At 37.9% G+C, this 26151-nt stretch overlaps 1 protein-coding gene across 1 annotated transcript; it reads right to left on the reverse strand.

Annotated features, from left to right (window-relative positions):
• Positions 1–1687: 1687 nt before the first annotated feature.
• Positions 1688–22296, reverse strand: LOC126080380 (olfactory receptor 4C16-like). The gene is made up of 2 exons (XM_049891615.1): positions 21424–22296; positions 1688–1972 (listed from the first exon to the last, which is right to left on the reverse strand). The coding sequence occupies exons 1-2, from the start codon at positions 22294–22296 to the stop codon at positions 1688–1690; spliced, it is 1158 nt and encodes a 385-aa protein (XP_049747572.1).
• Positions 22297–26151: the final 3855 nt, after the last annotated feature.

Consider the following 26151-nt stretch of genomic DNA (forward strand, 5'->3'; position numbering starts at 1 on the left):
GGTCATGGGCTTTTTTTTTTTTCTTCCCTTTTTTAGTAGTGTCTTCTATCTCTTCTTTGTAATGGGTCTGTTTAAAATTTCTACCTCTCTGTGTTAGTTTGGGTAGGTAGTGCTTTTCTAGGAATTTGTCTCTTTCATCTATATTTTCAAATCTCTTGGAGTACATTTTTTCATAGTAGTTAGTTATGATCTTCTTTATCTCTGTTGGGTCAGTTATAATGTCATCAGTTTCTTCATTTGGTTATTTGACCATTTTATTTTATTTTTTCAATCTATCTAGTGGTTTGTCTATTTTATTAATTCTTGGCATATGCCCTTAAGAAACCATCTTCTGGTTTAGTCAATTCTTTTTGTTGTTCTTCTATTTCATTTATATCTACCCTGATCATACCAAAAAGTTTTGATATTTTGAGTGTTATTTTCGTTTGACTTTAGGAATTAAAAATAAAACTTATTTATTTTGATTTGTTGTGATTGAAAATATACAGAGGAGAACATACAACAGTTCGATAGTTTCTATATGTACAGTTCAGGCATTGTCATGGATTGAATTGTGTCCCCCAAAATTGTGTGTGAACTTGGCTAGACAATGATTGCCACAATTGTGTGAGGGTCCAAAATTTTGTCATATGATGTGATTTTCCTATGTGTTGTAAGTCCTACCTTTATGATGTTAATGAGCAAGTTTAAAGGCAGTTATGTTAATGAGGCAGGACTCAATCTCCAATATTAGATTGTGCCTTGAGTCAATCTTTTTTGAGATATAAAAGAGAGAAGCAAGCAGAGAGACAGAAGGACCTCAAATCACCAAGAAAGTATTGCCAGGAGCAGAATGCATTCTTTTGACTGAGGGTCACTGAGCCGAAAAGCAACTAGACCAGAAGAAGATTGATGACAACAGAGCCAACAGAGGGAGAATACCTTCCCTGGAGCTGGCACCATGAATTCTGACTCTAGCCTCCTAAACCATGAGAGAATAAATTTATCTTAAAGCCATCCACTTGTGGTATTTTTGTTATAGCAGCACTAGAAAATTAAGAATTTGGTACTGAGAGTAGGGTGCTTCTCTAACAGATACCTAAAATGTGGAAGCTATTTTGAAACTGTGAATGGGTAGAGGCTGGAAGATTTTTGAAGTCCCTAGTAGTAAAAGTCTAGGTTGCCTTAAAGGGACTGTTGTTAGGATTATGGAAGTCAAGACAATTCTGCTGAGGACTCAGAAGGAAATGAGGAGAGCTGTTACACTGGAGATGGTGCAGATGTTGAGAAACAGTAGCAGACCCAGGAGACTGGTGAGAGACAGCATTGGAGCTGACCCGAGGAGTGAAAGAGCTGAGTGTCTTTGCACTGTAGGCTTTCTGGAAGAATGAGGTGCCATTGGCCACTTATTGGTGAAGCTAAGTTTACTAACCTATGGAGCAAGAAAGCTGAGAGCCTTCCCAAGGTTATTGGCAGAGTGAGGTGCCTAATGGCAATTATTGGTGGAGCTAAAGAGCTTTGGAACACCTGCCATAGCAGGGAAGATGCAGGTGGCAAGGCCTGAGAGGCTGAGAGGTCAAGGAACCATGGAAGCGGAAGCTGAAAAGACTAGGAAAATAGGAAGCAAAGCTGGCTCTGTTTCAAAGAGTAGGTCCACCACTTCTGGAGTTTCTAAGGATAGGGCCACAGCTTTCTAGGTATCAAAGAGTCAGATCCTGATCAGCTTGGTGCCGTTCATGACTGTCAGTGGGATAGGGCCAGGTCTACTGCTCAAAGCTGAGGGGATGAGGCTGCCATGCACAAGGGGCAGAAGAATGGCAGGGCCTGCTGGGGCAGACTTGGCAGGGTTACCACTCAGAGGTGCTAGGAAAATGTAGCTGCCCGTAGCCAAGGGGGTAGCTTTGTCTTTTTGGTGGGCTTGGAAAGTGGAGCTGAAACCTAGAGCCAAGGGGCCTCCGCACAGAATCTGGACAGTATGGCCAGCACCAAGAGTCTGGAGGGCAGGGTGATTGCCTAAATGGTCTCAGAGAATAGAGGAAAATTTTTAGGACTTGGGAGCTAATGTAAGGTGTTCTGCTGACTTGTGTGGTACCTGTTATTCCTTTTTCTGTCCAATTTCTTCCATTTGTAATGGAAATGTCTAGCTTGTGCCTGTTCCGCCACTGTACTTTGGAAGTAGATAACTTGTGTATTTGATTTTACAGATGAACAGGAATTTTTGGATTTTGGACTTGGAATTGATTTAAGACTTCTCCTATGATCTGAGGGGGAGTACATGTTTTACATGTGGCAAGGACATGAATTTGTGGGAACAAAATGGTGGAATGTCATGAACTGAATAGTGTGCCCCAAAAATGTGTGTCAAATTGGCTAGGCCATGATTGCCAGTTTCATGTGATGGTCCACCATTATGTCATCTGATGTGATTTTTCTATGTGTTGTAAATCCTACCTCTATGATATTAATGGGGCAAGATTAGAGGCAGTTACGTTAATGAGGCATTACTCAGTCTACCAGATTAGGTTGTTTCTTGAGTCAATCGCTTTTGAGGTATAAAAGAGGCAAGCAGGGAGACAGAAAGACTTAAAACTATCAAGAAATCGGTGCCATGAGCAGAGCACATCCTTTGGACCTGGAGATCCTGAGCTGAAGCTCTCCTAGAACAGAAGACTGATTACAAGGATCTTCCACGAAAGCCTACAAAATGAGAAAGACTTCCCCTGGAGCTAGCACCTTGAATTTGAACTTCTAGCCTCCTAAACTGTGAGAGAATAAATTTCTTTTGTTAAAGCCATCCACTTGTGGTGTTTCTGCTATAACAGCACTAGGTAACTAAGACAGACATTGATTACATTCTTTGAAATATGCAACCATTCTCATTTTCTTTGTTTTTCCTCCCTTACTAACAAACTTACCACCCCCTAAGATTCCTATGTAATCTTTTGTGTTGCTGTTGTCACTTTGATTCAATATAGATAGTTCTTAAAAAAAGCATAATCTCAAGGAAAACTTTTTTTTAATAGTTAAACTAAACTATTGTTTGGTTTTAAGAAGACTTTAGGGGATATTTTGGTCTTAAGGTTTATAAATTATCTCAGGGTTATAGTGCTGGTGTTCATTCAACCTACAAGGCTTCAGAAAATCTGGAGTCCATGAGAATTTAAATTCTGTCCTAAATTTTCCCCCGTTTGATCAGAATTTTTCTAAAGAATTTTTGATTAAAATGTTCAGCAATAGTAGCCAGAAACCATCCAGTTTTTTTCTAGTCTCATGGCAAGGGAGGCAGTTGTTCAAGGAAGCAATTAGCCACAGATTCCATTTCTTTCTCCTTTTTCTTCTATTATTCTAGATAAAAAGAGACCAATCATGGCTTGGAAGGCCACTTGCCTGTTTTTTATATCATAGGCACTGTGCACCAAGCCAGGGAGTAGAATGGAAACATTAAATATGTCATTTGGCTAATTAACTGAAATCTCCCTTGTATCCATGACCCTAAATCTCCAAAAAAAGGAATCAAATCCTATGAATTTTCATTTGTATATAATCAGCCTCAGCAGCTACTCTTTTTTTTTTTGTCATTGTTGTAAATGTATCTATTGCAGAACTTTTGCCAATTCAATTTTTTACAGGTGTACAACTTATCAAGAGCAATTACAATAATCGGCTGTACAAATTTACCATTCGTCAAGAGATATTTCCATCACCATTAACCCTTTTCCCATCCCTCCCTCACCTGATAATCACTAATAAACTTTGCTTTCTATGCATTTGTCTTTTCTTGTCTTTTTACATAGTAGAGGTAATACAGTATTTGTCCTTTTGTGGTTGACTGATTTCAAACAGCTTGGGTTAATGTCTTCCAGCTCCACCCATATTGTAGCATGTATCAAGACATTATATCTCTTTCTGACTTGTATTCTATTGTATGTATGTACCTTTTTTTTTTGTCTCTTCGTCTGTTAATGGACATTTAGTTTGCTTCCACCTCTTGCTTATTATGAATATTGCTGCAATGAATACTGCTGTACAAGTCTCTACTTTCAAGTCTTTTGGGTATACACCTAGGAGTGGAATTGCTAGGTCATATGATAGTTCTAGTTTCAGTTGTTTGAGGAACCACCACACCATTATCTACAAAGGCTGTACAATTTCACATTTCCGCCAGTAATGGATAAAGTTTCCAATTTTCCCATAACCTTGCCAATATTTGCCTTTTCTTTATATTAGCCATCTTAAACCAAAAACCAAACCTGTTGCTGTCTAGTCAGTTCTGACTCAAAGTGACCCTATAAGGTAGGTACAAATGCACCATCATTTCCAAGGATAGACTGGTGGATTCAAACTGCTGAACTCATGGTTAGCGGTCAAGCTGCTAACCACTTCACCAACAGGACTCCATTAGCAATCTTAGTGGGAATGAAATTATATCTCATTTTGTTTTTGATTTGTATCTCTCTGATGACTGATGACATCAAGCATCTTTTCATGTGTATGGTGGCCGTTTGGTGAAATGTCTATTCACATCCTTTGGTGGTGGTGTGCTTAATTATTGAATTTATTTTTATTCAACTTAATAGTATATTTGACAAAGCAATGAGTTGGTAGTGTTTTGTTGCTAACCAAAGTGATTTTGATAATTATTTTGGAATGAACTAATTCCAAAACCTTGGCATCGGGCTTGTAATAAACCTGTATCATGAAGGCTAGTGTATTCTAGGAGACACAATGCCTTGTCTCTTTATTGCCTGTCTGAACAAATACACTGAATTCTATTTCATCTAAGGATGCTTTTAAATAGATCTGCTTAAACTATCACCCAGAAGATCAATGAATTTTATGACTGAGTGCATTGTCTTCTCTCTCAATTAAATGTGGGCAATAAAGATATTGAGAGGATGATGCCAACACACTATAGAAAAAGTTTTTTCTTATTTCTTAATTCATATGGCATTGAGTGACTTGCATTTAAAGTTATTTCTGTTGTGTGTCACTGGTGGTTTTCAAATATGTGGAGGAGAGAGAGGGTTTCTGTTGGGAGACACAGAAGATGTGCTGTGTGGGAAAAGGGGAATAATTCTTTTTGACAACTTTGTTCCTCGGGTTCTGTGAATTCTATGAATGAGAAGCCTTGCAATTGAAACAATCAGATCATGTTGAAAAGCAGAGGTGAAAAGAATCATATCATTGCATAGATGATGATACAGAGGCCCAAGGAATTCCTGATTTACAGAAATTTCACATAACCAGAAATGACTGGTTTAGGACAGAAACTTAGCTCTTCTGACTCTAATTCTACTGTACTTTGGCTCTGTTATCTCTGAGGCTGTCTGTCTGAGAGGTCATGAATATTAAATTGCCTTTCAGAAAAGACAATCTCTGAGGCCATTTCAATATTCCTAGATTATACTTAAATATTACTTACTCAAAAGTATCATTACTGGTAGTATCAGGTCTGGAAATATTTTTAAGATTTTGCTCTATTTAGTTCACATTTATTAGGACCAGGATAAGTGTAATACAAAATTCATCTGGGATTCTCAAGGAGTCATACTACAATACTTCTGCTTTAATGTTCATACAAAAAGAATAAACAATCACAGATATTCAGGAAAAAAAAGACAAAAAAAAATCAAATTAGAATAGGTGGCTAATCCTGTTGATGTTATTGGATGCTATAGAGTCATTTGCCACTCACAGTGACACCATGCATAACAGAATGAAACACTGCTCTGTCCTGTGCCATCCTCACAATTGTTGCTATGCTTGAGCCCATTGTCGCAGCCACTGTGTCAATCCATCTCCTTAAGGGTCTTCCTTTTTTTCACTGACCCTGTGCTTTTACCAAGCATGATGTCCTTCTTCAGGGACTGATCCCTTCTGATAATATGTCCAAAGTATGTGAGACGTAATCTCACCATCTTTGCTTCTAAGGAGTATTCTGGTTGTACTTCTTCTAAGACAGATTTTTTCCTTCTTTTGGCAGCCCATGGTATATTCAATTTTCTTTGCCAACACCACAATTCAAAAGCATCAATTCTTCTTTGGTCTTCCTAATTCATTGTTCAGCTTTTATATGCATATTGAGGCAATTGAAAACACCATGGCTTGGGTCAGGCCACCTTAGTCTTCAAGTTGACATCTTTGCTTTTCAACACTTTAAAGAGGTCCTGTGCAGCAGATTCGTCCAATGCAATGTGTCTTTTGATTTCTTGACTGCTGCTTCCATGGGTGTTGATTGTGTATCCAAGTAAAATGAAATCCTTGACAACTCCAATCTTTTCTCCATTTATCATGCTGTTACTTATTGGTACATTTGTGAGGATTTTTTTCTTTATGTTGAGGTACAATCCATACTGAAGGCTGTGACCTTTGATCTTCATCAGTAAGTGCTTCAAGTCCTCTTCATCTTCAGCAAGCACAACAAACTGACAGATGCATGGGGTAAACAGGCTAATCCTACATAGTTTAAAATAAAGTTTAAAATGTCTTTAGAGTCACTGTGAGTCAGAATTGACTCAACAACAATGGGTTTGTATTTCTTTGGTGTTATTATTAAGATCGTGTATTATTGGGACACGCGGATGTTAAAAAGCCAAATGGGCATCTTTCCGTAGCCATATGAGTAAGAGATAACATTGGATCTCTTTCTTGTCCCACACATCAAAACAGGTTCTGAAAACAAAGTTTTTTTTTTTAATTTAAATTACATAAATATACAGAAACTTCACAGCAAAAACAAAAGAACATAACTTAAAATGACAAATAAACTGAGTAAAAAAATTACCACTTATATCACATAGAATGGAGGAGAAACGACAATTAGTCCTGTAGAAAAATGGACATAAGTTATGGTTAAAAAGTTCTCATTAAATGAATACAAATAGCTCTAAAAGATATGAAGAGTTGTTCAATCAGACTCGTAATAATAGAAACACAAATGAAAACTACCATGAGATGTCGTATCTCACCTATCAGAATGGCACATAGTAATAAGGCAATTAATATTTGATAATTGTGTCTCCAATAGATACATATTCTTGATAAATATGGGAAAGTATTGGAGTGTTCAGGAGACTGGGGAAGATGACTTTAAAATATAAATTGTTTCATATAAAATGTTCCTAATTTTACTATAATTTTTCTCTAGGTTTTCTAGTACAGCTGAGAAAGGTAGTTAATTTTAATTGTTTGACTTTCGTCCTCTAGAGAATGGGGCAACAGAGAGTCTCTAGGGTTCATGTCCCAAGGTTGTGACTACAAATATAAGGTGCATATACTTGATTCCCAACCAAGTTTACCAGAGGCAGGAGAGGCCTTCTCTTTGCCATTAGCAGGTTTGTTTTTAAGATTTTAAAGACAAAGACTTTAACGTCAATGTAGGGTACCTAGAAAGTAACCTGAAAATGGGAAAACTTAATCTTTAGATGTAGAGAGTTCTTGAGGACCACTGAGCCATTGCAAAAGGTACTATTTTGTGAAAGGTACATATCTGAAAATGCAAAGAACAAGATGTACACCCTTTATGCCCAGCTTTGCATAGAGGATCTGGTTCATCAGAGCTCCTTAATTATAGTGACCTGGATGACAGGTACCTGAAGTGGGGGAATAGGAGAGCCTTGAGTTTCAGAATGTGTATTTTCTCACTTTTGTAAATTTTAGGTGCAGATGTGAAGGTAGAATAAACAAGTATTTATGCAGAGTGGAATAATAAAAGATTGCATAGAATCTTTAGAAAGAAAAATCTATCTCTACATTAATCTATCTACCAGTCTTTAGCTTTAATTAAGGTTACAAAACAAAAAGCAGGGAATACATGAGCCCCTAGAGATTAAAAGAACAATAAAAAGGGAGGAAATTATTAGCTATCCCATTTCTTGGACTAAATGAGAGAATAAATTTATCATCAATTTAATATCAACATTTGGGACAGAGAAGAGCCATTACATTAAACACATACTTGATTAAAGTCAATTTTTAAATGCCTTAGATATGTGAAACATGGTGTTAAAAAAAAAAAACTGTGATAATTAAAATGACTATTTGTGCGTTAGGTTGCCTTTTGAGGTTCTCTTCAATACTTAGATTTATACAGGAACAGGATAGGGCCATTGAGGGTCTCAGTCTAGCACATGACCTGACATCTTTATTTCTGGGTCATATGAAAATGATTTGCTGGGTATCAGAATCAAAAATAAACTTACCAGAAATCACGACAGAGAAAGAGGTTCCCAGTACCTTGGGTTCTGAGAGGTACTGGGCACCTATTCTAGAAATACAATCATTCTTTTGAGTTAATGTTTCCTCATGAAATGACTTAATTGTGCACTACTATTCCATGAAGCCCTGGTGGTGCAGTGATTAAGAGCTCAACTGCTAACTGAAATGTTGACAGATCAAGTCCACCAACTCCTCTTTGGAAACCCTATGGGGAAGTTCTACTCTGTCCTATAGGGTCGGTGTGAGTTGGAATCGAATCAGTGGCAACAGATTTTTTTTTTAGTCCATTTTTCAAATTCTTATACATGCATCATACATGGAGAGAATGAGTATCCTAGGCATGCTGAAAGAAGAGGAATGAGTAGGAAAGACATTGGAAAAGGGAATTTCTAAGTCAAAGAGTCTTTAGTTATTCCTGGTGTGTAACTTGTTGCCTTCGAGTTGATTCCAACTCATATAGGTCAGAGTAGAACTGTCCCATAGTATTTCCAAGGAGCCCCTGGTGGATTCGATCTGCTGACCTTTTGATTAGTAGCCAAGCTCGTAATCACTCAGCCACCAGGGCCCCTCCTGGTGTGTAACATTTCTAAGTCCCATTCTTCTGTGTTTCATCTGGATGCTGCCCTCAAGTATATCTCTGTGGCACATAACAGTGTCTTTGGAATATTTTCCATAGTTTCACAGTCTCTAGTTTGCTCTAAATTAAAGGGGGTGAGCGTTAACAAAGAAAATGTATTAGTAGGTAGATATATAAGATGGACCAGGGTCTAGGGTAGAGAAATATATACATAGCTGGGGATCATAGACTGGTCTTTATCTGCACGTCACTGTGAAAGCCAAGGCTTCTTCTGGGTTCTGTTATGTTGCCTCTAGAATAAGGATATAGACTAGATAATCTTTATCATCTGTTCTAATTTTTTTATTATTATTATTCCTCAAGAAATGAGGAAGAATTGAATACTAGGACTCCTTCGATTTGGGGAACATTAAAAAAAAAAAATTGTCAACAGGTCAACTTGGAATCATGGTGACCCCGTGTGTAAGAGTAGAGGTGTGCTCCAAAAAGTTTTCAATGGATGATTTTTCAAAAGTAGATCACCAGTTGTTTTCTCAGTGGTTCCCCTAGGTGGACTAGAACCTCCAAACTTTTGGTTTCCTGCCCTATGCATTAACCATTGGCACCACACAGGCTATTAAAAAATAATCAAGATTTATTTCAATATCAGATTTACTGTGTCAGAACAAAAAGCAAAGTTTAGAGTACTATACAAAATTAACAATAAAAACACAAATGGGAAGTGTTAAGGCTGTCTATTGTTTATAAGCATGGTGTATAAATGTGAAATAACAAATAAAATAATTTAGACTTTCCTATCTTTTATTATTGACTGTAGAGCTGACATAACCTGTCACTGCCTCAAGCTAAGCTTGTCTTTTATGCACTTAAAGCATTGAAGGAGGACTGGAAGTGTTATGTGAAAATTTTATTTAAAATTATCATATAATCTTTAAATCTCATTTTTATGTATTTGTAAGTACTAAAAATTAAAGTTGAGAACTTAAGCAAAATTCAGTTTAATGGTTTTATTTGTTTTACTTAAGAAAATTTTTAAAAAAGAATGGTTGTCATGTTTTAAAATTTTCGAAGTTTATCAAACCTTGGAGCCCTGTTGGTGCAGTGGTTAAGAGCTACAGCATGCTACGGCTGGTAACCAAAAAAGTCAGCAGTTCCAATCCATCATCCACTACTTGAAAACAATATGGGACAAAAAAAAAAAGCCCATTGCTGTCTAGTCCATTCTGACCCAGAGCGGCCCTATAAGATAGAGTAGAACTGTCCCTAGGATCTCCACTGCGCAGATGGTGGATTTGAACTGCCAATCTTTTGGTTAGCTGTCAAAAGCTTAACCACTGACATACCTTGGTTAATAAACAAATAAAGAGATTCTGAAAAAGATATCTTCTCCAGTTTTGCCAAGGGTTAGTTGACTAAGCTTCCTATATCCTTACTCTCTTTAATATATATGTATATTTTCATTTCCAGGACTGACTTTCAGATTTTGACAAACAGAAGCCATGTTATTGTCGGAGAGAAATAAAAGTGGGGCCACTTTCACCCTTTTAGGGTTCTCAGATTACCCAGAACTGCAGGTTCCTCTTTTCTTGGTATTTCTGGCCATCTACAGTGTCACTGTTGTAGGGAATCTTGGAATGATTATAATCATTAAAATTAATCCCATACTGCACACCCCCATGCACTTTTTCCTCAGCCACCTCTCATTTGTGGATTTCTGCTGTTCTTCCATCGTTGCTCCTAAAATGCTGGGAAACCTAGTTGTAGAAGACAGAACCATTTAATTATTAGGATGCGTAGTTTAATTCTTTTTCTTTTGTACCTTTGTGGTGACTGAAATCTTTTTATTAGCTGTAATGGCCTATGACCGCTTTGTGGCCATTTGCAACCGTCTGCTCTACACAGTTGCCATGTCCCAAGGACTCTGTGCTATGCTGGTGGTGGGATCATATGCATGGGGAGCAGGGTGTTCCTTGATACTCACATGCTCTGCTTTGAAATTATCTTTTTGTGGTCCCAACACAATCACTTCTGTGAGTTCTCCTCACTTCTGTCTCTTTCTTGCTCTGATACTTCTCTAAGCCAGTTACTGCTTTTCATCGTTGTTACTTTTAATGAGGTGAGTACATTACTCATCATCCTTACTTCTTATGTGTTCATCATTGTCACTATCTTAAAAATGCATTCAGAGGGAGGCGGGGCCAAGATGGCGGACTAGGTGGACGCTACCGCGGATCCCTCTTGCAACAAAGACTCGGAAAAACAAGTGAATCGATCACATACATAACAATCTACGAACTCTGAACAACAAGCACAGACTTAGAGACGGAAAATGAACAAATACAGGCCTACAGCGACCTTTTTCAGAACTAGGAGCCAGCATACCAGGCAGGTGACCTTCGGAGCCCGATCTGGGGCAGAGCCCAGGGGTGCAGATGGCACAGACAAGGGGCCCAGCCCTACCCCCCCCGAACCCAACCCGGGAGAGAGTCTAGCTGGTTGGCGCGGGCAGCGTAGCAGCGCAGCCAGAGGGAGAAGCACCCGGGAGGCAGTGACTGATCTTGGAGCGGGGAGAGCAGTGTCCCGGGAGCCATCCCGCCGGGAGTTTGGCAGGAAGTGGGCGGGGCGCGAGCGGGGGGGGTCAGCTATATTTCTCTAAAGCCACCCCGGGGCAGGACACACAAGTTCGTGCAGGGGGACGCCCACCCGGTTCTCCCATGTGGCGCGGCGCACCGGAGGGAGAAGTCCCCGGGACGAAGTGACAGGTCTTGGAGTGGGGAGAGCAGCGTCCTAGCTGGGGAGCCGTCCCGCTGGGATTTTGGTGGAAGCGGGCGGGGCGTGAGCGCAGGGTCCAATTATATTTCGCTGAATTGACCCAGGGGGCGGGCCCACCTGGTCGTGCAGGTGGCGCCCACCCAGTTCGCGGGAGCAGTGTCGCGCACTGGAGGGAGGAGTCCCCAGGAGGAAGTGACTGGTCTCGGAGTGGGGAGAGTAGCATCCCAACCGGGGAGCCGTCCCGCCCGGATTTTGGCGGACGGGGGCGGAGCGTGAACGCGGTGATCAGCTCTATACTCTGTGGTGCTACACTCCTAGCTCTCTGATCCCTCCCGCACCCTCCCCAGGCGGCCCCATTAACATCCGAATACCTGGAGCCAGAGGGAGAATTCAGATAGGGATTTGACTGCATTTTTTTTAGCTGATTACCTGCAAAATCTAGTTTCCCAGTGATGGCTCGGAGACAGCAGTCCATATCAAACCACATAAAGAAACAGACCATGACAGCTTCTCCAACCCCCCAAACAAAAGAATCAAAATCTTTCCCAAATGAAGATACAATCCTGGAATTATCAGATACACAAGATAAAAAACTAATTTACAGAATGCTTAACGATATCACAAATGAAATTAGGATAAATGCAGAATAAGCCAAGGAACACACTGATAAAACTGTTGAAGAACTCAAAAAGATTATTCAAGAACATAGTGGAAAAATTAAAAAGTTGCAAGAATCCATAGAGAGACAGCATGTATAAATCCAAAAGATTAACAATAAAATGACAGAATTAGACAACACAATAGGAAGTCAGAGGAGCAGTCTCGAGCAATTAGAATGCAGACTGGGAAATCTGGAGGACCAGGGAATTAACACCAAGATAGCTGAAAAAAAAATCAGATAAAAGAATTAAAAAAAAAATGAAGAAACCCTAAGAATCATGTGGGACTCTATCAAGAAGAATAATTTGCATGTGATTGGAGTCCCAGAACAGGGAAGGACAACAGAAAACACAGAGAGAATAGTTGAAGATCTGTTGGCAGAAAACTTCCCTGGCATCATGAAAGACGAAAGGATATCTATCCAAGATGCTCATCGAACCCTATTTAAGATTGACCCAAAAAGAAAAACACCAAGACACATTATCATCAAACTTGCCAAAACCAAAGATAAACAGAAAATTTTAAAAGCAGCCAGGGAGAAAAGAAAGGTCTCCTACAATGGAGAATCAATAAGTTCAGACTACTCAGCAGAAACCATGCAGGCAAGAAGGCAATGGGATGACATATACAGAGCACTGAAGGAGAAAAACTGCCAGCCAAGGATCATATATCCAGCAAAACTCTCTCTGAAATATGAAGGTGAAATTAAGACATTTACAGATAAACATAAGCTTAGAGAATTTGCAAAAACCAAAGCAAAGCTACAAGAAATACTAAAGGAAATTGGTCGGAAAACCAATAATATCAGATACCAGCACAACAAAAGGTCACAGAACAGAGCATCCTGATATCAACTCAAATAGTGAAATCACGAAAATAAATTAAGATTAATTAAAAAAAAAATGCTCAAAACAGGGAATCATTGAAGTAAATATGTAAACGATCGCAATAATCAAAAAGAGGGACTAAATACAGGAGGCATAGAACTGCCATATGGAGAGGGATACAAGGCGATATAGGACTATACAAGTTAGGTTTTTACCTGGAAAAATAGGGGTAAATATTAAGGTAACCACAAAGAGGTATAACAACTCCATAACTCAAAATAAAAACCAAGAAAAACATAACGACTCAGCAAACATAAAGTCAGATAGTATGAAAATGAGGAACACACAATTTACAAAGAAAAAGTCTCAGCACAAAAAAGTAAGTAGAAAAATGAAATTATCAACAACACACATAAAAAGACATCAAAATAACAGCACTAAACACATACTTATCTATAATTACGCTGAATGTAAATGGACTAAGCACACCAGTAAAGAGACAGAGAGTCTCAGACTGGATAAAGAAACACGACTCGTCCATATGCTGCCTACAAGAGACACACCTTAGACTTAGAGACACAAACTAAAACTCAAAGGATGGAAAAAAATATATCAAGGAAACAATAAGCAAAAAAGAGCAAGAGTAGCAATATTAATTTCTGACAAAATAGACTTTAAAGTTAAATCTAACACAAAGGATAAAGAAGGACACTACATAATGATAAAAGGGACAATTGACCAGAAAAATATAACCATATTAAATATTTATGCACCCAATGACAGGGCTGCAAGATACATAAAACAAATTTTAACAGAACTGAAAAGTGAGATAGACATCTCCACAATTATAGTAGGAGACTTCAACACACCACTTTCAGAGAAGGACAGGACATCCAGTAAGAAGCTCAATAGAGACACGGAAGACCTAATACTACAATCAACCAACCTGATCTCATTGACTTATACGGAACTCTCCACCCAACTGCTGCACAGTATACTTTTTTTTCTAGTGCACATGGAACATTCTCTAGAATAGACCACATATTAGGTCATAAAACAAACCTCTGCAGAATCCAAAACATCAAAATATTACAAAGCATCTTCTCAGATCACAAGGCCATAAAAATGCAATCAATAACAGAAAAATTAGGGAAAAGAAATCAAATACTTGGAAACTGAACAATACCCTCCTGAAAAAAGACTGGGTTATAGAAGACATCAAGGAGGGAATAAAGAAATTCATAGAATGCAACGAGAATGAAAATAGTTCCTATCAAAACCTCTGGGACACAGCAAAAGCAGTGCTCAGAGGCCAATTTATATCGATAAATGCACACATACAAAAAGAAGAAAGAGCCAAAGTCAGAGAACTGTCCCTACAACTTGAACAAATAGAAAGTGAGCAACAAAAGAATCCATCAGGCACCAGAAGAAAACAAATTATAAAAATTAGAGCTGAACTAAATGAATTAGAGAACAGAAAAACAATTGAAAGAATTAACAAAGCCAAAAGCTGGTTCTTTGAAAAAAATAACAAAATTGATAAACCACTGGCCAGACTGACTAAAGAAATACAGGAAAGGAAACAAATAACCCAAATAAGAAACGAGAAGGACCACATCACAACAGAACCAAATGAAATTAAAAGAATCATTTTAGATTACTACGTAAAATTGTACTCTAACAAATTTGCAAACCTAGAAGAAATGGATGAATTAAAAACACTACCTACCTAAACTAACACAATCAGAAGTAGAACAACTAAATAGACACATAAAAAAAAAAAAAAAGAGATTGAAACAGTAATTAAAAAAACTCCCAACAAAAAAAAACCCTGGCCCAGATGGCTTTACTACAGAGTTCTACCAAACTTTCAGAGAAGAGTTAACACCAAAACTACTAAAGGTATTTCGAAGCCTAGAAAATGATGGAATACTGCCTAACTCATTCTATGAAGCCAACATATCCCTGATACCAAAACCAAGTAAAGACATCACAAAAAAAGAAAATTACAGATCTATATCCCTCATGAACATAGATGCAAAAATCCTCAACAAAATTCTAGCCAATAGAATTCAACAGTGTATCAAAAAAATAATCCACCACGACCAAGTGGGATTTATACCAGGTATGTTTTATGCAGGCTGCTTTAATATTAGAAAAACCATTAATGTAATCCACCATATAAATAAAACAAAAGACAAAAACCACATGATCTTATCAATTGATGCAGAAAAGGCATTTGACAAAGTCCAACACCCATTTATGATAAAAACTTTCAGCAAAATAGGAATTGAAGGAAAAGTCCTCAACATAATAAAGGGCATCTGTACAAAACGAACAGCCAACATCACTCTAAATGGAGAGAGCCTGAAAGCATTTCCCTTGAGAACAGGAACCAGACAAGGATGCCCTTTATCACTGCTCTTATTCAACATTGTGCTAGAGGTCCTAGCCAGAGCAATTAGGCTAGACAAAGAAATAAAGGGCATCCGGATTGGCAAGGAGGTGGTAAAATTATCTCTATTTGCAGATGACATGATCTTATACACAGAAAACACTAAGGAATCCTCCAGAAAACTACTGAAACTAATAGAAGAGTTTGGCAGAGTCTCAGGTTATAAGATAAACATACAAAAATCACTTGGATTCCTCTACATCAACAAAAAGAACATCGAAGAGGAAATAACCAAATCAATACCATTCACAGTAGCCCCCAAGAACATAAAATACTTAGGAATAAATCTTACCAAAGATGTAAAAGACCTATACAAAGAAAGCTACAAAGTACTATTACAAGAAACTAAAAAGGACCTACTTAAGTGGAAAAACATACCTTACTCATGGATAGGAAGACTTAACATTGTAAAAATGTCTATTCTACCAAAAGCCATCTATACATACAATGCACTTCCGATCCAAATTCCAATGACATTCTTTAATGTGATGGAGAAACAAATCACCAACTTCATATGGAAGGGAAAGAAGCCTCAGATAAGCAAAGCATTACTGAAAAAGAAGAAGAAAGTGGGAGGCCTCACTCTACCTGATTTTAGAACATATTATACAGACACAGTAGTCAAAACAGCCTGGTGCTGGTATAACAACAGGCACATAGACCAATGGAACAGAATTGAGAACCCAGATATAAAGCCATCCACATATGAGCAGCTGATATTTGACTAAGGCCCGGTGTCAGTTAATTGGGGAAAAGATAGTCTTTTTAACAAATGGTGCTGGCATAACTGGATATTCATTTGCAAAAAAATGAAACAGGACCCATATCTCACACCTTGCACAAAAACTAACTCCAAGTGGATCAAAGACCTAAACATAAAGACTAAAACAATAAAGATCATGGAAGAAAAAATAGGGACAACGTTAGGAGCCCTAATACAAGGCATAAACAGAATACAAAACATTACCAAAAATGACGAAGAGAAACCAGATAACTGGGAGCTCCTAAAAATCAAACACCTATGCTCATCTAAAGACTTCATCAAAAGAGTCAAAAGACCACCTACAGACTGGGAAAGAATTTTCAGCTATGACATCTCCCACCAGTGCCTGATCTCTAAAATCTATATGATTCTGTTAAAACTCATCAACAAAAAGACAAACAACCGAATCAAGAAGTGGGCAAAGGATATGAACACACACTTCACTAAAGAAGATATTCAGGCAGCTAACAGATACATGAGAAAATGCTCTCGATCATTAGCCATGAGAGAAATGCAAATTAAAACTACGATGAGATTCCATCTCACTCCAATAAGGCTGGCATTAATCCAAAAAACACAAAATAATAAATGTTGGAGAGGCTGCGGAGAGACTGGAACTCTTATATACTGCTGGTGGGAGTGTAAAATGGTACAACCACTTTGGAAGTCCATCTGGTGTTATCTTAAACAGTTAGAAATAGAACTACCATACAACCCAGAAATCCCACTCCTCGGAATAAACCCTAGAGAAATAAGAGCCTTCACATGAACAGATTTATGCACACCATGTTTATTGAAGCTCTGTTTACAATAGCAAAAAGCTGGAAGCAACCAAGGTATCCATCAACGGATGAATGGCTAAATAAATTGTGGTATATTCACACAATGGAATACTACACATCGATAAAGAACAGTGATGAATCTGTGAAACAGTTCATAACATGGAGGAACATGGAAGGCATTATGCTGCATGAAATTAGTCAGAGGCAAAAGGACAAATATTGTATAAGACCACTATTATAAGATCTTGAGAAATGGTGTAAACTGAGAAGAACCACATACTTTTGTGGTTACGAGGGGGGGAGGGAGGGAGGATGGGAGAGGTTTATTTACTGATTAGTTAGTAGATAAGAACTACTTTAGGTGAAGGGAAGGACAATACTCAATACACAGAAGGTCAGCTCAACTGGACTGGACCAAAAGCAAAGAAGTTTCCGGGATAAACTGAATGCTTCAAAGGTCAGCGGAGCAAGGGCAGGGGTTTGGGGACTATGGCTCAAGGGGACTTCTAAGTCAATTGGCAAAATAATTCTATTATGAAAACATTCTGCATCCCACTTTGAAAGGTGGCATCTGGGGTCTTAAATGCGAACAAGCGGCCGTCTAAGATGCATCAATTGGTCTCAACCCACCTGGAGCAAAGAAGAATGAAGAACACCAAGGACACAAGGTAATAAAGAGCCCAAGACACAGAAAGGGCTACATGAACCAGAGACTTACATCATCCTGAGACCAGAAGAACTAGATGGTGCCTGGTCACAATCGATGACTGCCCTGACAGGGAGCACAACAGAGAACCCCTGAGGGAGCAGGAGAACAGTGGGATGCAGACCCCAAATTCTCATAAAAAGACCAGACTTAATGGTCTGACTGAGACTAGAGGAATCCCGGCGGTCATGGTCCCCAAACCTTCTGTTGGCCCAGGACGGGAACTATTCCCGAAGACAACTCATCAGAGGTGGAAGGGACTGGACAATGGGTAGGAGAGAGATGCTGATGAAGAGTGAGCTACTTGTATCAGGTAGACACTTGAGACTGTGTTGGCATCTCCTGTCTGGAGGGGAGATGGGAGGGTAGAGAAGGTTAAAAACTGGCAAAATTGTCCCGAAAGGAGAGACTGGAAGGGCGGACTCATTAGGGGGAGAGTAAGTGGGAGTATGGAGTAAGGTGTATATAAGCTTATATGTGACAGACTGACTTGATTTGTAAACGTTCCCTTAAAGCTCAATAAAAATTATTAAAAAAAAGTACACTATATGCTGTATAAGAAGACAAACATTTGAATAACTGATGTTAGATAAGAAATGTACCTAACTGTTCTGACTTATTTACAAATTCGACTTAAAGACAGATTTAGGAATGGAACTCGTTTGCAATCCTGGGATTGCCTGTATTCCATAAAGGCAAGAGACATCCCTTCTACCCATGATGGATAGACTTCAGCAGAGTTCGTAGACTAAGACTACGAAGAAACGTGACCTGTTTCTGAATATCAGCCAAGGAACTCCTTATGGATTACAGCAGAGTACTGTCTGACTCGCATGCTTTCGACATGTCATCAGGAGGGTTCGATAAAGGAAGAGAACATCACGTTTGGTGAAGTAGAGGGCCAGCAAGGATGAGGAAGACCGTTGGTGAGATGGACTGACAAAATAATCACAACAATGGACTCAAACATGCTTACGATTGTGAGGATGATGCAGGACTAGGCAATATTTTGTTCCGTTGTATATAAGGTCTCTATGAGTGGAGTGAATACAGCAGTAGTTATTTATCTACCTCTACAGTCTTCTTTCGGGTTGGCTGCTTATGGGTGATGGGATACATGGTAATATCTACAAAGACTGAGATCACAAGAACAATCTCACACATCCATTGTTCACAAATAAGTGTTATGTCCTAAGCAATGTTTACGGGATACCATGTCAATGGATGGCTTAGTTTATAAGCCTCAAACACTGTTGGAGGCACTGTAGACACAGAAGGCACAATCTATATCTGAAGAAATAATAATTTCCATTAAGTATATCTATAATTAACTTTCAATAGGGATACTATCCTGCATTAACCAGGTAAAATGAATGTAATCACAACTATCCTTAAAGGTGGAAGAGAGAGGCAGAAGAGAAAGGGGGATGTAGTAATGGGAGAATTGTCAAATATATGCAGTGTGGCTAACTTTGAAGATTTAGAAGGGGGGTCATGAGCCTTGGAATGTGGGTGACTTCTAGAATCTGGAAAAGCCTAGAGCCTCCAAAAGAAACACAACCATATGACACCTTGATTTTAGCTCAGTGAGACCTGTGTCAGACTTCCAACCTAGAGGACTTAAGACAATAAATTTGCGTTGTTATAAGCCACTACATTTGTGGCAATATGTTACAGCAGAGGTAGCTAACTAGTACAAGACCTTAAAACATATATTTAAAGAGTCAACTGCAGATGCCCTTGGCAGAACACCAAATCTCAAATTATTGGTGAATTCCCTCATGTCAAAAATTTTTCAATTTTCATGCTTATACTCTGTTGTCATGTGCTAACGCCGCCAAGATAAACTCCCACAGTAAAGTGTCTCCTCATTTCTCACCATGTGTGTTAGCTAGTTACTGCAATTCCCCCATGCATATCATTTCTAAAAGAGCAAGGATTTTACTTTACTGCTTTGGCTTCGCTGAGACTTGCCCCTAGTTACTGTTTGGAAGTAATGAGATCTAGGAGGAAGCTCGGGGGGAGAAAAAATACCTTTGTATGACAACTGCTTCAGATGAGGTAATTGCATGGGATGAGGGGAAGGGAAGACTATTCTCTCGCATAGGGTAGCCAACCAAGAAGATAGAGAATAATTTTCGGGTTCATGGTTATTACTTTTCTCAACAAAATTTTAGCTCTCAGTGTCCTTTTCTTTCTCTTTCAGGACACTGTATCCAACAATGGAAATTCTTGTGTCTGCATCATCAGTATTCTTTGCACTTCTGCCATGTTTATTATAAAATTCTGACTCTGATCTAGAGCACAATGCCTGCAAGAGACTTGGTGGCAGTGGTAGCAGGGGTTCTATATAAAAAGCATGTCCAGAAGACATAATAGATGGAGTGTTTCTGAGGAGACACCTACCTTGGATTAAATGCACACTCCCTTTTTATCTTTTCCTTACTGTGAAACAGAAGAAGACATCAGCTAAAATTCAGCCAACTGAAAAATATTATTTTGCAAATCTTTCAATATTTAAATCAAACTGTAGCTTCTGTAATCAGTGGTAAACTACCTGGGATAGATTTTACCTTGAAATTCACAGAAACTAAAAATTTAAAAAAGTATGTGTATATGGCACTATAGTTCATTAGAGAATCTACAGTTCCATATCTACACAGAAAAAAGAGATACGTATTTTCTCAAGCTAAAGAAATGTCAAAGCTCTTAGTACATAAAACTGACACAAATTTAGTAACTTTAATACAATTTGCTACAAAAAATCAATATAGAATTCTCAAATAAAAATTTCTGTATGGATAAAAATATAAATAAGAAATTAGATTCTTAATGATTATGTAACTACAGACTGTAATGTCAGATGGATAGTGACAAAGTGGCATACATTCCCACTGCAGAAACATACGTTTCATATACATGTTTCAATACTCTCTATTCAAGTTAGTCTCTTATCTGGATTGTATTGAAAACTCACTAAAATTTTCCATCTGTAACACGACAAATTTGTTTCAAAGCCCAAAATTCCTCCACTGGACTAAAACATTCAGTTTTGAGAAGAGAAATTCCACCAGGATAGGAATTTAAGCATATAGAGGACTAACTGTAATCATAATAAAATAAACTAACAAAAAATCTATTGTCTTCAAGTTGATACCCACTCATGGCAACCTCACGTGTTACTAAGGAGAATTTTTCCACAGGGGTTTTTGGCTGTAATCTTTATGGAAGTGATTCGCTAGGCCTTTCTTCTGTAGTGCTACTGAGTAGATTCGAATGTAAGTCTTAGGGTAATAGGGGAGCAACACCAGAAATCAACGTGAAGGAGGATAGAAAAAATACCAGATCAAAACCACAAGTGGTTCTAGTTATCCAAGAGAGGTAGAGAAACAGTAGTGAAAAATCTAAATTGGCCTGGCATATCTGTTTGTACCTGCTTTTGTTTCAACACTAACTGACTCAGCACTAACCAGCGTATGTGTTCATTTTACCCAGTTTCCTGAAGAAAGTAGCACTTATTCCCCAAGTTAAGTTTCTATGAAATTCACAGTAAGACTATTATATGCTTTCTAGAATTATGCTCGGTCAACGTAAACTATGAAGAAGGATTTGAAATTTCCATTTATCTTTGGTCTTCTGAGATCAGTTTTTTTTTCCATAGCTTCCTCATGGCATTTTTCACCTCAGCATTTCTCAGTGTATAAATCAGAGGGTTAAGCAAGGGTGTTCCAATTGTATAAAACACAGTTATCATTTTATCCACGGGGAAGGTGGTTGCTGGGCGTGTGTATACAAATATAGAAGGAACAAAGAACAAGATGACTACGATGATATGGGAGATGCAGGTGGAAAGGGCTTTTTTCCTCCCTTCAGCACTTTGATTTCTCAGAGAATGCAAGATGATAACATAGGAGAACATCAGCATTACAAAACTCATTATGGAAATGGCCCCACTATTGGACACCAGCAGCAGATTGGCCACATAGGTGTTTGTACAGGCAAGTTTCAACAAGGGGTGCAAGTCACATAAATAGTGATCAATCACATTGGGACCACAGAAAGGTAAACTCAAGGTCAGAAAAATCTGAACTGAAGAATGCACACAGGACGCTACCCAGGCTAGAGCTACCAACACACTGCAGACCCGCCGGTTCATCATGCTCATGTAGTGCAGGGGTTTACAGATGGCCACATAGCGGCCAACGGCCATCAGAATAAGGATCAAGATCTCCATGCAGCCAAAGAAATGAAATGAAAAGATTTGGATAATGTACTCACTAGAAGAGATAGTGATGGTCTTCTGAAGGATATCCACAATCATTCTAGGGGCCATGGCAGTACAGAAGCAGGTATCAGATAAGGATAAGTAGAAGAGGAAAAAGTACATTGGACTCCCAAGCGCCCGACTAGTCTTGATGGTGATGATAATCAACGAGTTGCCCAACAATGTCCCTAAGTAGGAAAGCAAGAAACGGATAAGCACTATTTTCTTTTTAACAGGATCTTGTGTCAACCCAAGCAGAATGAACTCAGTCACATTATTATTCAGCAGCATCGTTTCGTGAATGAGGAGAAGGCACAAGTGTGAAATCGTTTATCTGAAAAAAATAAAAAATACAGGAATTAATGTATGGTGCTGTGCAACAGTGTGAAATGTCTTATGCAAATTAATTTGTGGTGCTATGTGATGTTACGGGATATTTTGAGTAAAAAAATTTTTCCTCATCAGGGACATTCTAGCTGTTGTCTTAATGAGTCACTTCATTTCTTTGTCCCTCAATTTTTAATAACCACTTCATAAGGTCATTTTAAATCTCAAATAAGTTAGGAAGGATACTTCCTATATCACTCTTAAAATGCAACTTCTTGTTAATTTGACATATTTCTGCTCTTATTAATTTGATTTATTTGATAAATAAAAAATCAGTGGATATGATGCCAGTATATTATTTACTTAATAGTTTTCACATTCAATAGACCTTGGGACCCATCCTTTGAAGTGTTGGTTTATCAGGCAGCATTTAGGATATATTTGTCTTCTTTTTGATTTTAAGATTATAGATATAAAGTCACACACTGTTCCTGTCAATATAATGTCTTATTTCTTCATCTATTTATGTATTACATATTTGTGATACATATGTATATAAATGTATTTTACTTATAAATACATAATAAACAAACAAAAATATTGCCACAAAGTGGATTCTACTCATGGAGACCACATGTGTTACAGAGTAGAACTGCTCCACAGGGTTTTTTTTTTTGGAGATAATTTTTATGGAAACATCACCAGGGCTTTCTTCCTCAATGGTGGTGAGTAGGTTTGAATCCTAAATCTTTAGTTTACTAGTTGAGTACAAACCATTTACACCACCCAGGGATCAACAAATATACGACCCAGTAATTACTGAACACTCATTTCCAGATATTCCAGCTTGAAAAAGGGAGCAAGAAACACTTATTTACCCCATTGCTGTGGAGCCAGTTCTGAACATAGCAACCCTATAAACACCGCCTTTTAAATAATCTGCTTTTACCTCAAACACCTTAATGATATTTAGTACTTGATATATTTTAAAAAATATAAAAGAATGTTCTTCGATAATTTGCAAAAGATATCTAGTTGTCCCAATGGTACATGGTTAAAGCACTCCTCTGCTACCCAAAAGATCAGTGTTTCAAATCCACTAGCCACTCTGTGGGAGAAAGATGTGGTAGTCAGCTTCCATAAAGGTTTACAGCCTTGGATACCCTATGGGTCAGTTCTCCTCTGTCTTACAAGGTCATTATGAGTTGGAATTGACTGAATGGCAGTGAGTTTGGAAGGAGGTATTTCAAATATCTCTATTTCTATTTTTTTCTTCCAATTTCTGAAAAGCACCTCTTAGAGCACTCAAAGTCCCTGAGGTTACATTTTGAAATTACAAGTGGAAGATGATAGCTTGATAGTTCATGTTTCACAATAAAGGTTTTTTGCTTAAACATTTTAGATCGGGGGCAATAGGAGTGGGGGTGTCACCAGACATACCAGGCACCTGGTATAGAATCAGACGGTCAACAAACACAAGTATAAATATTGGAAAAATTTTCTGTTGTAGTTGACGTTTCTTATTAATGTGAAATAGTGGACTTTTTGGTAACTGATGTTAGGAATTTGAATCTCCATCTGAAAAAAAAAATATTACCTCATTATTCAAAAAGATATATATTCCAGATGGTTGAAAGGTACAAATGTATCAAACCAAATTAGAAAAAAAATTTGGAAGAAAATCTATATTTTAGGGTAGCAAATTCATAAAGAAAAATTGTAATACATTAAAACTTCTGTATGACAAAACTCAATACGAACAAAGAGTTTTAAAAAGAGGCAGAATGGGATTAAATATTTACAACTCCTACAAGTCAGTAATATAAAGACTAACATTAGTAACATTAGTAACCCAACTTTAAGGAGCCCTGTAGGCACATTGGTTAAGTCCTCAGCTGCTAACCTAATGGTCAGTGGTTCAAACCCACCCAATGGCTCTGCAGAGAAAAGACCTTGGGATCTGTTCCCATAAAAATTTCAGCCTAAGAAACCCAATGGAGCAGTTCTACTCAGTCACAAAGGATCACTATGAGTCAGAATCGACTCCACCACATACAACGACCGCCACCACCACACAATTCTACAAACAGCAAAGCATTTGAATAAGCAATACAAAAAAGAACATTGTAAGTGGTCAATGTGCACATATAAAAATACTCAAACTCATTAAAATCATGGAAACACCAATTGAACAACAATGAAAGACTCATAAGTTTTGTAAAAACCAGACCATATCAAATTTTGATGATGATTTAGGAAATCAGCATGAGATCTAGTAAAATACCCCCAGAAAGCATTCAAAAGGATATACATTGCAGCTGTGCTAAAAATTGGGATAACTGGAAATGATTTAAATACATAACAGTAAGACTATATAGATAGCAAGAAATATGTCTTTGCTATTAAAAATTAGGCAGAAGTTTAAATATTGGATCTATATGTCCATCTAACATGGATAAATCACTGAGATATATTGATGACTTTTAAAAATTGATAAATTGTACAAAAATAATGACAGTATGATAAGTTGTAGGTTGAAACAAAAATCTATAGAGAATGCTATATAGTCTCTATGTGTAACTGTGTGCTTATAAATGCATTGAAAAAGAAGTGGAAGGAAATCTTTACCTCTGGGGAAGAAAGGGAGTAATGGCCAAAGGGAATTTTAGTGTTCTAAATATTGTGATTCCTCTATTAGGAGATTATGATATTACTTTTATAACTAAAGTTAATTAAAAATTCATTAATTTTAGTATGGCTTAAGGAGAATGCATTATATGATGAATGAAATACACAAAATAAAACAGAAACTACAATCCAGTAGCAGAATTCAGTGAACTTTTACATAACTTGTTCTTTCTTAGTTATTGTATTGTTTCCTCTATTCCTTTAGTAAATGTATATGTAGACGGTATTCTCCAACCATTGTATTCCATGAACTTTCACTATTTGAATTTCAGGTTCATATAAAACGTCAGTATCACTAGCCAGGTACATTTCTGTACCCTATTCCTCTACAGGTAGATATTTGAGGTAAAGAAACTGGTGTTTCCTTCTGTTGTAGATAGGGTGGTTATGAGTAGGAGCAGGCTTCACGGCACCTAACAGCAACAACCACCACATAGGTAGGTACCGAAAAAAAAAAAAAAAAAACCAGTGCTATCGAGTCGATTCCGACTCATAGCGACCCTATAGGACAGAGTAGAACTGCCCGCATAGAGTTTCCAAGGAGCGCCTGGCGACCCTTTGGTCAAACTGCCGACCCTTTGGTTAGCAGCCGTAGCACTTAACCACTACGCCACCAGGGTTTCCACATAGGTAGATAGGTAGGTACTATCATGATCACTGTGTGGGTATCCAGTTCCTCATCACTAAATGAGAGTGTAGTCTTCAGGAAATCTTCCAGCCACTGAGAATTAATCTTTATTAATCAAGTGCTTTACTAAGTCAATTATTGATTAACCAAAATTATTAATTAATATTTTCATCATTTCCTTACTATTTTTTATTCTACTTATTGCTTGTAACATTCAATCATTTGACAATGTTTTCAAATAAGCATAGCTTTTTAGCATTGCCATTCTATCTGAAGTGGAGTAAATAGCCTTCCACAATTTCCCTTAGCCTCTTGTCCCCACATCAAACAGCCCCAAGTTAGGAGCCAGGATTTCAAGATAGCATTCCCATGGTCAGCTTTCCATTAGAACAAGTCTCTTTACTTTGACTTGTAAACTAATAAACATTCCAAATTGTGACCAAAATTAGAAGAATCTAAAGATTACAAATATACTTAACAACCAGGTAGATTTTCTGAGTATT

Source organism: Elephas maximus, chromosome 7, assembly GCF_024166365.1.
Source record: "Elephas maximus indicus isolate mEleMax1 chromosome 7, mEleMax1 primary haplotype, whole genome shotgun sequence".
NCBI lineage: Eukaryota > Metazoa > Chordata > Mammalia > Proboscidea > Elephantidae > Elephas > Elephas maximus.